The 13,497-nt window shown below is 43.2% G+C and overlaps 1 protein-coding gene across 1 annotated transcript in view; it reads right to left on the minus strand.

Annotated features, from left to right (window-relative positions):
- Positions 1–13,139, minus strand: part of TMC2 (transmembrane channel like 2) — a 34,368-nt gene extending 21,229 nt beyond the window's left edge. Inside the window, exons 1-9 of the mRNA XM_087750009.1 lie at positions 13,094–13,139; positions 12,733–12,780; positions 10,373–10,703; positions 9,466–9,618; positions 7,226–7,316; positions 6,226–6,307; positions 5,823–5,929; positions 3,967–4,065; positions 1–143 (exon numbers count right to left, since the gene is read on the minus strand). Coding sequence (XP_087606135.1) covers positions 1–143; positions 3,967–4,065; positions 5,823–5,929; positions 6,226–6,307; positions 7,226–7,316; positions 9,466–9,618; positions 10,373–10,703; positions 12,733–12,780; positions 13,094–13,139 — 1,100 coding nt within the window. The remainder of the gene's footprint in view (positions 144–3,966; positions 4,066–5,822; positions 5,930–6,225; positions 6,308–7,225; positions 7,317–9,465; positions 9,619–10,372; positions 10,704–12,732; positions 12,781–13,093) is intronic.
- Positions 13,140–13,497: the final 358 nt, after the last annotated feature.

Genomic DNA, 13,497 nt, shown 5'->3' on the forward strand with positions numbered 1-13,497 from the left:
GATCTTATAACAACCATCAGGCTGTAGCCGAATATGCTGATCCCCACCATGAAATATGCCATTGGTAGCCTGTATTTTAACCAGCCAATTGTCCGCTGGTTGTTGTAGTAGCCGTAAAAGAGCGCCGAGTATTTGATGTAGCCCTGGAGAAAAAGCAAAAGCAAACCTTTGTGTAAGCTGTGCAGCTTTTCTTCTGCAGGAAAGAGGTTTCTGGTGAAAACTGAAGATTTAAAACAAAGCAAACGAACTTGGAAGAATTTTTAGTGTCTCATTCTAGGCTGTTTGCTGCCCTGTCACCTTTGAAAACCATCCTCCTAAGAGCTTATCCTCCTAAGAGAGGGGAGAAGAGGGAGAGCACGTCAGAGGATACTGGCTCAAAACTAAACTGTAGTTTTTATCCATCACTGTTTCATCCCTTCCAGAAAAACCTCCTTATTGCTCTTTGTGGCTGTAGCCCACCTGCTTCTCTAAGCCAGTATCAAACACTCAGATCTTGTAGAAATGCTGTAGCAAAGGGGTTTGCCACCACGATATGAAACTTTTCCTTTCAGCCAGGAGGCAGCTGATGCTTGGTACCCTGCAGACTTAGTTCCTTTTACTAGCTACCACCTGCAGAGCAAATATAACTAAAGACTAAAATCAAAGCATTACTTTCCTGTGGAAAGCAGAGCTCAGACACAATATCAACCATGTTGTCTCAAGTAGATCTATTTTTTGTTGTACAAGCTGTTGGGCATTCAAGGAGGGTGCAGATCTCCTAATCTGCATTAGCAATCTCTCCCTATTTTTCTGTCATATCTCGTCCAAGTTGATGTGTATCGTTGCATATTGTACTTCTCTTTTTTTTGCCTGTTGTCTTTCAGCTCATAAGTTAAGTGTAGTTAATCAGTCTGGCCATGATATTTGAGTAAGCTCCCCTCTGATCAAGCCTTTGGAAAGACCAAAATTGAGACATAACTTGAAGCTCCTATCAGAGGCTCTGTAATGGATCTTGTTTAGAGACATTGAATAATTTACATGGGAAGGGACCTCTGGGGGTCATCTAGTCAAGCCCCCTGCTCAAAGCAGAGCCAATTTCAAAATTAAGTGCTCTGGCTCGGGGCCACGTCCAGCTGAGTTTTGAAAATCTCTAAGGGTGGAGATCCCACAACCTTTCTGGGCCTCTCTTCCAGTCTTTGACCACCTTCATTTAATCAATTAGACTAAGCTCCCCCAAAGCGCTAGGTTTTTTCATTCCTAACCTAATACAAAGCTTTGGTATCGCTGGGTGCCACATTAACTGCGTGTTTGCCCTGCACAAAGCGCAGTGCCACAGGTACAGGACAACTCTGCACGTGTTTCTGCCAGCGCTGCTGAGCCACTCGGGAAATGCAGCAAGCCTGTGGCTGGCACACCACACCATGGCTGCTTGGGGCTCCTGGCATGTTACGTATAACATGTGCTGGAGAGGTGTAATGAGGAAAGCCTCATAAAATATAATGTTCCTGGAACGCGCTAGTGAAGGTTTTTTCTCAGATTGTAATCCCAAACCTTTGTCTTTTTGATTCATCAAATGGGGGAGACTGAAAAATTAGTTTCTCTGCTCACATCATCCAGCATGTTCTTTAAACTCCATTTGTGAGACATGGTGTCTGGTGTCCAAGTGAGATTTATTCCTTTCTGCTTCTCTAGAAATCCATGATGTGACCTCCTTGCTGCCAAAGCATCCATTTCCCTGGCTCCTCTCTCCTGAAATGCATTTTTCAGGATCACAGTATTGACTCTTCATTTTATGCCTGCTCTGAAATACATTTCCCTGTTGCACCTCTCCTGTGGAGCATGCTGAAATAAGTATCTGTTCATTTTCAAAGGGCAAGCCTCTGTGAAGGGTTTCATTTGACATCTTCTGGCTGCAGAGGGTATAGGTGTACATCGGTGCCCCATAGCTGGAGATTGCTTCTCAAGCTTGCGTGATCGCTCCCTGGTGTCAAGCAGCAAGGGAGTGGGTACGGGATGGGGATGTGTACGGCAGAGGGGTTCAGAGGATCAAGCCCTCGGTGACAGCAGGGGAATATAGACGTATGCGCTAAGCCACAGCCAGGAGACTGGCAGGTCATGGTAGCCAGCCTTTCATGCAATGGTACAGCATCATCCAAGAGTAAATTTCCTTACAGATATGTGTACGGTTTATGGTCTCCCAGATAAAAGCAGCAGCTGCAGTACGGCAACACTCCTGCAGGCGTTTTTTTTGTTTGTTTTGGAGTTTTATTTTTGTTGTTTTTTTTGTTTTTGTTTTTGTTTTTTTTTCCCTAGATGAATGAGTTTAAATGCTGCTTCTTGTCTTTTTAGTGGTCTGCTCAAATGAGCTTTTCATTTAGTGTAATGTTATTCAAAATGTTGCTAATTCACCTTTGAATTTTGGATTCTGGCAAGTGGATGAAAGTGCTGGGGGAGAGCAAGAGCTAAAAGGATCCTCAGCAGAAAATGGGTGTTGAATGGAGGTCTGGCCCTGTCAGGTTCCTAGACACACCAATATTTGAAGCCTTATTAATAAATTCATTTAAATAACCTGGCTTACATTAAAGTAGTTGTTGGGGTTTTTTTTAGCTAAGGAAATAGTGATGGGGCTTATTACAGAAGGACTGGGTCCCATGCCTGTAATGTGTAGGCCAGCACCAACAAGCATTTAAAAAATATTTCCAGAAGTAGCAGCTTTGAAAGTCAGATCCCAAGGTATCGGCCACAGCAGAATCTCTTCACCCCTTGCACACATCTTTTTCTTTTTTGGGCTGTCCTCTAAAAACACTTAATCCCTTTGGCCTAAATCTTCAAAGGCAAAGAGTAACTGGGGGGGGGAGGTTGTGAGTCAGGGTTGCAGCCAAGCACTTGCAGGTGTCTGGAAACTCTGGCTTTCCCTTTGGGTCAAGTCCTAAACTTTGGTTCCAGCTTCAGGCTCATCTAAATATTTCAGGGGAACAGGGATGGCAGGGACGTGGGGAGCGATCCCCTTCCCAAGGCTATGAGCAAGTTCAGTGCTATGGCAAGGTGCTCCTTGCCTGCGAAGGGGGTCTGCAGCTTGAACTCACCTTCTGGCTGCCTGGTTTGGAGCAGCTCTTGCATTTCACCTGCATGCTGGCTGCCTTTCTAGTTGGAAGTAAAATGGCTCTTCTGCATATAATTTTTTTTGGTTTTTTTCAGAATAAAATTCTACATTATGAATTTGAGATGACATAGATTTCTATAGATGTTCTGTGTAGATTTAAAATAGAGCAGAAATATATTTATTGGGTGTTTTTTCCTCTGAAAAAGGATCTTTTTTTTTTGCCTGAGTCCACGAGGCAACTCTGTGAACATGGTTTAAGTGAGTTGCACGAAGCTCATCACTGAGCAGTTTACATAGTCACCTGCTTCTACTAATGCTCATAGAAAAACCTAACTTTGGCTTCTTGTGCTTCATGAATAAAAATACTGTGTACGTAAAAGGACACATGGTTCCTAAATCTGCTTTAGCTTCCTTCAGTGTGGAACTGTATAATTCTACTGGCCTTAGTAGATTTTACTTCGTCCCGTTGCACCTCATTGACCTCAGACAGACATATTTTGGGTGGTGTTAGTCAGCCGTGTTGGGATGTGATATGTCCCTTTTGGAATAAAAGTGCATCTGCTTTATTCCTGCAAACCCAAGGAATATACGTCTGTGTGTGTTTGTGTGTATACGCACATACACGTGTGTGACATATGCCAGCCAGCACATATGCATATGGAAGTAGTTCAAATCCATATGCAGGTGCCTGCATGTGCACATGCTGTTTTGGCCAGAAATCTCTGGAGATCCACAAAGATTTTGTGGCAGCAGGTGTCTTCTGGAAGAAATAGGTGCATTGCTGGTTTATCTTGGAACAAATTCATCCCTGTAGCGCCACTAACTTCTGAAGGGTTTTAGGAGGTATTCAACTGATCTCTTATGATTAACGCTCCTGTGCTTACCTCAAAATCCCAAAGAACTGAAAAATCCATAGCTGTTGCTTGTTCAGCCCGGGGTACGGTTTTCCTTGGCATGCTCCCGTATGGCATTCCCATCAGGACCTGGTGAACATCAGTAGCAGTGATGCATGTATAGTATAACACGCTGTACAGTTTTTTGCAGTTTTTTTCTTAACGCGTCCCTATTGGTTTGCTTTTGGTTGGTTTTCCTTTTTGTTGATTTTAATATATATTTTATTTCTTAATACCGGAGCAGCAGTTTAAAGTATTTAGAATTAATTTCACCCAAATAACCAGAGGACTGGCCTTTCCCTGATAACATCCATTGCACAGGAAGTATTTTGCCAAGGAACTCAATGAACAGCTGCGGTTTAAATGCCCTTAGTTTAGCAAGAAGTTCTTTGCTTGAACTTCACGGGTCTAATGCAGTAAAGGGATTAGCTTTACCTATTTATGCAGGACTCCTCCTCTGAGAGAAGTCAAGAGGACTGGGTCGAGCTTGCAGTATATTTTGTATTATATAGTCTTGAATTGAAAAATTATCTCAAGGTGAAATGAAGGGCAGTTAGGTTTGGGCAAAAAGCATATGATAAAATGATGCAAAGAACAGTTTTCATGGCACAGCTTCTCCTGATGGCACCAGCAAAGCAGGTCTTGCAGCAAGTCCAGCAGCTATTGAAGTCCAGACAAAGAACGTCAAGGGCTATGGGCAGTTAATAATATATTTACAAGCAGACTCTGACTGGTGCCTATACCAAAATATCTCATTAGCATTCATAGCCTAGAAAGGTCCTAGCATATAATCTATCACTTATTTTTTAGAGCTAATTAATTTTAAAATCATTTATGATTAAATGTTTATTGCCCAGCTACTCTCCATTCGTAACAGCTCAGTAGGCAATGAGTAACAGTATGCATACTTTAAAGACAGAAGCTGTTTAGTCTTCTACCATATGCATAGTTCCTGACAAAATTCATTTGTGTTGTTCAGTGCTAATGGTTATGTCTCTTCATCCTGGGAGGAAACAGAGCTTTTACTTCCGATAGTGTGAGCGACCGCATTGAGAAGAACAAAAGCACAGTCCTCAGGAGAGACACTCTGTGCTGCATTTTTGCTCCATAAAGATCTGCATTGAACAGAACAGATGCCACTGTCTGTGGATTGCACAGCCTTTAAAGACTGCACGAAGTAATTTAGCCAGAGCTGTAATAGCGACATTAAAAAATTCTTTGATAAATGATCATATAATGTTGGCTATGAGATCCTTTTCCTTCTCCAAGAACAGCGAGAAATAGAAAAACTAAAAATAAAACTCTTCCTTGTGAATCATCTGAATTAGAATTACAGAAAACGGATATTTCCCAAACAAATGTTAGTTGGCAAAGTGCTGGGAAATTGTTTTTTCCTTCCCTCCACGGCTTTTCCTGCAGGGCTGTGTCATGGCTGCTGCCTCGGGGCCGTGCCCCTCGGAGGGCCCAAAAGGAGGGGTTTCTTAATCACTTTCAGAGCACAGTCCATTTCTTATGGCTCTTATGGACCTGAGTTGTACCTAGGATTCATAGGTCATGTTTTTCACTTTAGTCAAAATGTAAAACTAGCCTTAAATTAGGTTTTTGAGCTCCTGTTTTAGCTGTTGGATGGGCAGGATTTTTGATAGCATTTAGGTCTCCTGATTTCAGTCTAACTTTTGCTCCTGTGTCATTAACAGCCTTGTAAGTTGTTCTTTGTAAATAATCATCCTTATACATTTCATTTTTCTAAACCGCTGCCTGTTGTAAGACACTTGCTTGTGCTATCAATCTCATGTTCATGTTAAGCAATGGGCATGATATTACTGAAAGGAGAATTAAGCACTTACCTCTGGAATTATAACCAGTCCAAATATTAATCCAAAAAGAACAAGATTTACTCCGTACATCCACCGCAGAAATATGAAGTAGGAGGCGACTGAGGAGCCAAAGTGACCTTAAACCAGAAGACACTTCATGGTTAGCAGTTTAGGAGGGTTAAACTGTCCTCAGCAAGACCCGGACTCCTTTATCCTCAGGTCTCCCCAGCATGTTGCCCAAGACCCTCCCGACAGTCCCCACTGCTGATAGAGACAGCAAAGCCCGGAGCTGCCCAGGGTGCGTGCTCCTTGTTTGGCACTGGTGCCCAGAGTGAGCAGAGACTGGGGACCAGCGAGCTGGAGCATTGTTTGGATGAAGGCAAAGCTGTCTTACAAAATGTCTCGCTGCCACCGCACAGCAACTTCCACTTACTCTCCACTTCTTTTATCTTCATCTCCCAGGGTATGCACTGGGTTTTAAAATTGTCAAAGTCTCTCTTAAATTTCACCCATTTCTGAAACAAGACAACACCGCAGTGAGCAGAGAGATGCAAAGAGGGAGGCTGCTTCATCTGCAGGGTTTTCTAATGTCAGGGTTTGGTAGTATTGCTAGGAGTGGGTGTAAAGTCCAAAGTAAAAACTCTGGTCTGGGTCTGATCTTCTGGACTGTTTCAGAAGCTACCTTCAAACCAAAAGCCCCCCGCCCCCAAGTGTTCACATTCATTATCTGAGTTTTAACCTTCCCAGGCTTTTGGAAAGCTGCAGTTGTGCTATGAGATTACCATATTATATAGGGGTAGAAAATTCAGACCTCGCTCTGGATTGAAAGACTTGATGCAGAACCAACTCTATTTAAAACAAAATTTAATTTGATAAAACTCTGAGCATGAATCCTTCCTCATCAGACCAGTGGCTAAACTCCCATTGATTTCATCGTCTCAGGCCTGGCTCCGTTTTTCCACTTCTCAATATAATCTCCATGACAACATGCAACTTGGCTACCAATTTCAATCTTAAAACACAGTCATAATTCTCCCTGTTCTCATTACTGGGAAAGATGAAGTTTTACAGGAGTCCATGGGGCAGTGCAAGACTTTGGCACGGCCTCTCTCCCCTTTAGGGGTGCCTTGTCTCACAGATCCAGGTTTTGGAGATTGCAACCAGCAAGCTGTGGTTTTCCCTGCTCCTGCAAACCCTCCCTTGCTTCAGGGAAGATCACAATGAGATTCAGGTGGAGGGAAATTTCTCCCTATTCTTTCTGTAATAGTCATAGATTTAGAAGCTGGCTAGTATTTTTTTGAATGCAGGCAGGAAGTTTTATTGTGATTTCCTGGTGTCCTTTTGCCAAATACAGGTTAATAAACTCTACCAGAAATGTGCTGAATACATAACAAGGTATCCAAGCTTTTCCCTGACATCATTGCAGCACTTACCTTTGCCATCATCATCTTATATGCGTACAACTTTTTGCCTTTCCCTTTTCCCAGAGCTCCTTCAAACTTCTCTACAAAAGCTTGTGCCTCCCTAATTGGAGAATAAACAAGCAGGTTATTGAAACAGCAAAGGGGTCTTTAGCTTTTCACCTCTGCCTGCACTGGTGGGAAAGCAGCCGTGCTCGTGCGAAGGTGGGGGTTTGGTCTGGGTCCTGGCTGCTATCTGCTGGTGGTGTTGCTGTGCCATGTAAAGCTCGCACGCCCACCTAGGGCTGGCTAACAGGTCCCCAAAGCACTCGGGTTCGTGCAGAGGTGTGTCCCAAATCTTGTTCCACACTTCTCCCTAAGTGTAGACCAAAAGCCTGCCTGTTCCTCTCACTCCAGAGCTCTCCCACCCCGGCATGCCTGCTATAACTTCTCTCTCCTGGTGCTTCAGTCGGGAAGAAAATAACATTTTCTAGTGAAACAAACTCCAAGAGGATGCAGAATTTCCCTCCACGAACACCTCCCTGCATAAATATCAGATGTGCAATTGACCTGACAGCATAATCTCAGCACCAGAGAAATGAGCGTATGCTAGTCAGGAGTAAAATCAAGCTGCAAATTGAATTTAGTTTTAGAATAGGGTTTCTAAAGGGAAATACAGAGAAAAGAACTTAGGTAGATGCTGTTAGAGTATGCTTAGTTGGTGAATAAAATTATATCGTATATTGGTGTTGCTAATACATCATGAGAAGAGATTAAATTTCCGGAGCTGGGAGGTCCTTTGCAATTCTAAGTCTGTGGGAAAGATGGACTTCTACTTGATAGAAATAGTTGGCTAGTTCAGCCTGTAACCTTGGGAAAATCACCTGCAACTTTATTTGCAAACCTAAAGTGAGATTTCTAAGTCTTGAACGTACTGTTCCATGCTCTGTGTTTCACATTCCTCATCTGTGCAATGGGGCTAATCCTTTCTTGTCTCAGGGTTGAGTTTGTGCAGCCAAAATAACTAATGAATGTACAGCACTTTGAGAGCCTTTCTGGAGACCCCCGCACAAGTAATGCAACAATTTTGTTTAGGTGCATTAGCGGGTAGTAATGATTGCCATGGTTCAAGGATAAGATGAAAGGATGGAGGTACATTATCAAAATGATCCGAGGCAGAATTTTAGCCAGGATGCCACACCAAAGCAAAAATGTGTCAGAAATAATACTGCTTTTCTTTTTTTTCTTTTCTTGCAGAACTTTGGACTTTTAAGGTCATAAGATTTTATTTGTAATGAGCTCAGGCTTGTAGCATGCCTGTGAGATAGAAAAGCTGCTTTAATACAGTTTCCCTGTATAGATCTTTACCCAGATTTTTAGAAATAATTGGCAGTGTTCAAGGCTCCTGATTTTAATGGAAGATAGAGCAGGTCTTGGCCTTCAGGGTGTGAAAGAAAGAAGCAGAGACACACAGTGACTGCCAGCCTTCACAGCCTGGTCACTGCAGCTTTGAGCAGCCTCTTGGCAAACATGGAACGGGGGCATCACCACTCCCCATGGGGCTGTGCATGCCTTGCAATGCTATTTCGAAAGGTCTCCTGATAGATAGAAAGGGGTTTCAGAGGATTTTTAACCAATAGAGTTGGGATTTGAATCATTGCCTCGACGTGGGAATGTTTTTTATGAGATGTTCCCTGTTGACCTGTGGGTTTTGATTTTCCTGGTCTGCCCTGCCCCACTATCCCCATTGCCCTGCACTAAGGGGTCTCTGCAGCTGCCTGAGTTGTTCCCACATTCAGCGTGGGCTGGGTGGCAATATTATCTTTGCTCCATAACCACCTGCAAATAATACAGTGTTTTTTCCATGCAGCCCTGTCTCAGGAGCGTGAAGTAACATGGCACTTTGCTGCTCTGATTTCTGTCTGACAATGGGCATGAATAAGCAAACCAAGGCACACAGCTTGCTTTAACAAGTAGCCTGACGGTAGTGAGTCATTTGGTTTTAAATACAAGGGTAGAATGACCTGGCCATGGGTATCAGTTGAACAGATTTGCACCTTGTCTGTTCTTTGGTTACAGAGGCTGAAAATCAAATTCCACATTTTAACTCTGATCATTTAAACCCAGACAGGCTGGCCAGGCTCTGCCAGTTGCTTTTTCTGAGACTGGTGTGTTACAGCAGAACCAGCAAACATGCAATTTCTAGGAAAGGCAAAGTTCATCTGACAGTCAGCAAAGACCCCAGCGGTGTGGGTTCCCGGTGTGACGGGTACCTGAGCACCGAGAGCTTCTCCACCATCCTCCAGGGCTTGTTCCTCATGGTGGAAATCAGTTTTTTCTTTTGCTCCACCTGCTCCATCAGCATTGCGAGCTCTTCCTCTGACAGCGACTCCTCGTCGGATGAGTTGGAAGAAGCAGAAGTAGTACTGGGAGAGACACAAAATAAAGGGCACAAAATAGAAAAACTCGCAGGAGTTAGAGGGGAGGTCTTGCTTGGGGTGGGCACAGTGCTGCTGGCCCCCGGGCATCCCACTTTGATGTGGGCACAGTGCCTCACTGTCCCCCGGCTCGGTGCAATGCCAGCGCGGCCCTTTTGCGCTCAGGGCAAGGCTGCTTCCTGCCAGGATAATGAAGAGGTGATTGCACCCCACCATAACTCGCCTGACATTGTGCTTTGGACCATGCTTCCTCTACAGAAGCATTGTCTAGGGCTTCAGCTGGCTCTGGGGAAATGTTTTTCACACCTTCAGAACAAAATGGAAGATATGGGGAGAAGCAGAGGGTTGGGACAAGCAAGATTTGGAAGAGAAGGAAACTTGAAAACATGAAAGATCCATTTTAACCTGAATGTTTCCATAGACCAACCAAAAAAATGTGGCCAGGTCTGTGTCGGTGAAGCTGTCTTGTTTAGAAGTGCTTTTCTACCCCCAGCAGTAGGCACTAGGACTCCACTACATGTGTGGATCTGATCCCGTCTGAGAAATGATAATGACAGAAGACCTTGGGAACAGTTTGGTTGTGTGGCATTTCACAGTAGTTTTCCACTGTTGTATCTTTTTTGGGAGAGCAGTAACTTATTCGTAGTCTATTGGTTTTGCAGTTCTGACCCATATGCCACTGGCACGGTGATACTGATGCCAGCCTGACACAAGGCACTGTACTCAGGGATTGTTTAATTACCTGTTTTTCCTGTCTGTCTTCTGTTTGTTCTCCCCTTCCTTTCCTTTCTTGTTTGTTTTCCTTCCCTTGTTTTCTGACTCCTTTTGATCTTTGGTAGGAGCCTTTTTGCCTCTCTCTCTCTGCCAGCTTCCTTCCTCTCCTGCCTTTTTTCCATCATTGTTTTTTCTTTGGTAGTTGTTTCTCCTAGAATCTCTGTTTTGTTGGCTACAACTGTCTTCCTCTTTGCTTTCATCTTCTTTGTCTTTCTCACGCTTTTTCCTTTCAAGTCTGCTTGCTCTGCTGGTTTCCCTGAGGGGCTGTTTCTTAGGTTTCTTGTCCTTTACTTCATCTTCTGCAAGGGATAAAAAACAAGTGCTTTGGGAAACACTTAGCTTTCCGTGCTGGCAAAATAAGGATTCATCAGAAAAGCACAGGCAGCCAGGATGCCTGATGCAAACCCTAGCAAAGTCAATGAGCAGATACCCATTGACCTCGATGGACTTTGCGTTACGCCCCATCCAAGAGCCACGTCCAACTCTTTGGTTATGCAACTCTCCTTTAAGACAGTACGACTCATTTTAGCACGTCAGTGACAGATATGTGACCATAAGAAAATTGGAAGTTAGTTACAAATGCAAAAGCCCATCCATCAGAGAGCACAGACAGATATCTTTCTGCCCTGTAAACACACCAGAGCAACAGAAACAGAAATTGCAGCCAGTTAAACAGTATGTAGTGTGCTTGTTGGTGCAATGTCCTTGAAAGCTGTTTACTTTTCAAGGCGGAGGATGGAGGTCTTCTATTTATATAAAGAAAAGGTACAGCTTAGGCAGCACCAGGTCTTGTTTCTCTGAGTTTTCTTTTCTATAGTAAGGTCTATATCCAGAGAAGAAAAAAAAATAGATAGTCCCTGATGCACTTTTCATTCTTATTGGCATTGCAAGCTAAGAAACTAATTTGTCCAGAAGTCAGAAGTGCTTCCAGTTTGAAGGACTGAAATGGAGCATGATTTAACTGCAGAGTATTATGGAAAGGGGAAAAAATAATTCAAAAAACCTCAAGCCCCTCCATCCCTTTTGCCACTAAGTACATTAAAATCAATAGTAAGTTTTCCAGATTCTTTTGGCTTCTAATTTTCCAAAATTTCTTACTGGTGAAAACAGAGTTTTCAAACAAAAAAAAAAAAAGAAATTTGTAATTTTGGCATTTTCCTCAGGGTTGGAAAAGTTGTAGTGGAAGAAGGAAGTTGTGCTGGAGTGGGATCCAGAGTGAAAAATGAGCAGCCTAAAAGGCGAAGAAAATAGAAGCAAAAAGAATTTGAGTATCTGCTTTTTTGTTTTGGTGAAAAGTTAGAAATTAATAACAAGCAAATAGTTTTTCCTTGCTAGTGGTAAAAAATTAGTAGGTGGTGGTGTCACACTTGTCACCGAGAATGAGAAGGAGCTTCCAACTTATTTCTCAAGAGCCATTACGCAGGTTTCAGTTACAATGTAATGGTGCATCTCAGCTGAATTTCAGTTAGTGATTTAGGTCAAAGGACCACCCATCCTCTTTGGGACAATGTTCATTTTGGGTAGACAACTATGATAGTTTTCATTTGCAACCTATCAAATATTAGGTTAAATGTGGAGCATTCATCTGTTACTTTTATCTTATTACCTTGTTTGCCTGTGTGGCAAAGATGGATATGATTAAAAAAGTAAATCCCAGTCATTTGCTAATTACTGTCTCATATTTTATAGATCATACAGACACATTTGTAAACCATTTTTGCAGTAGCATCTACATTCTTATCACCTATCCAATGCTGTTATGATCTTACCTCTTAGCTATCTCTCTTTATTTAGTGTTATAATCCTACCCCTTAGCTATTTCTCTTTATTTACTATACAGACAGGGTTAAAGCTGTTTTTAATCCTGTCACTGGCTCTTCCCGATTTTCCTAACAGCCATCAGCCTGCCTCCAATTCATTTTCATTTTTATCTTCTCGTGGTCGTGATTAATCAAGATACCAGTGTGTTACAGTCTAAGCAAGCATTACAGGGGGGGCAAGCAGGATCTTGGTGTGGTGCAAAGCAGTCCCAGACTTGCATAGGGTGGTGCTTTACTGTGATGCCTGGTTTACTAGGGATGACTGCCAAGGGATGTGGGCTCCGACAGCCTCCTACTCCAGGAGCGTGGATGAAAGGGGACAGACTGCTTAAGAATGGTGGTTTACTTATAACTATTATAAGTCAAACCTCAAGGGAAAAATCTGGTTGCTTACAAGTAGCTCATGAAATGGTTCCTGTTGTAGAGCAAGTCACAAGCCAGAGAGAAAAAGAAAAGGTATCACCTGCTGTATTTCACACAAGACTGCATTTTTTAATCTCTACGTTACCTTCGCTCTCTGTGTCACTTTCGACTTGTCCATCAATCTCTATTCCAGCTGCAAGACAAAGAACAAAGAGTAATTGCGTTTGTTGCTGGGATTTACACACGCGATGCTTTACACAGCTAGTCCTTAAGCGCCAGCTGAGCTTGGCAGAACGTCCCTTATTGATTATACATTATATTCTTTTCCTACAGTGACGCTCTTAATATTTACTTTAGTTTGGCAAATTGACAAAAGTTCCCTGCATGAGCAAACTGAAATTGCATGATCTTTGAGAGATGGAAAATGATGTGCTTGGAAAATCGTGAGACATTTTCTCAAGTATTTGGCAGCATCCAAACTGAAGTGATCTCGTAGCAATACCAACCATCTTCCATGATGACCTGTAAAGCACATTTCTTTTTCTTCCCCATGACAGCCTCCCGTCTTTTGCACAGACACCGTAGCTGTTATGCTGCACACGCGCACCCCAATCATATACGGGTTGCTCTCTCTTCCAGTGCCCATGTGCTTGTCTCCTTGGCACTGCAGACAGACGGGCACATCCAGCCGCTGGTGAGCTCCTGCGTGCGAGCCATGTGGGCAGGGGAGGGCAGGGACGGGTGGGAGAGGCAGGGAAAACCTGGACTCTGCCTCAGCCCACCCAAACACTTTCCCTTCGTCTCCCTTCCTCCTGTGAAAAAGCACCTGTCGGCATTACATTGCATTTCATTATTTAAACATGAAGGAAAGCCCTTCGGTGGATACTTGGTGGTATCGTATGAAACACAG

The sequence above is a fragment of the Nipponia nippon genome, unplaced genomic scaffold, assembly GCF_047370975.1.
Source record: "Nipponia nippon isolate SJK-2023a ecotype South Korea unplaced genomic scaffold, ASM4737097v1 scaffold_1, whole genome shotgun sequence".
NCBI classification, from domain to species: domain Eukaryota; kingdom Metazoa; phylum Chordata; class Aves; order Pelecaniformes; family Threskiornithidae; genus Nipponia; species Nipponia nippon.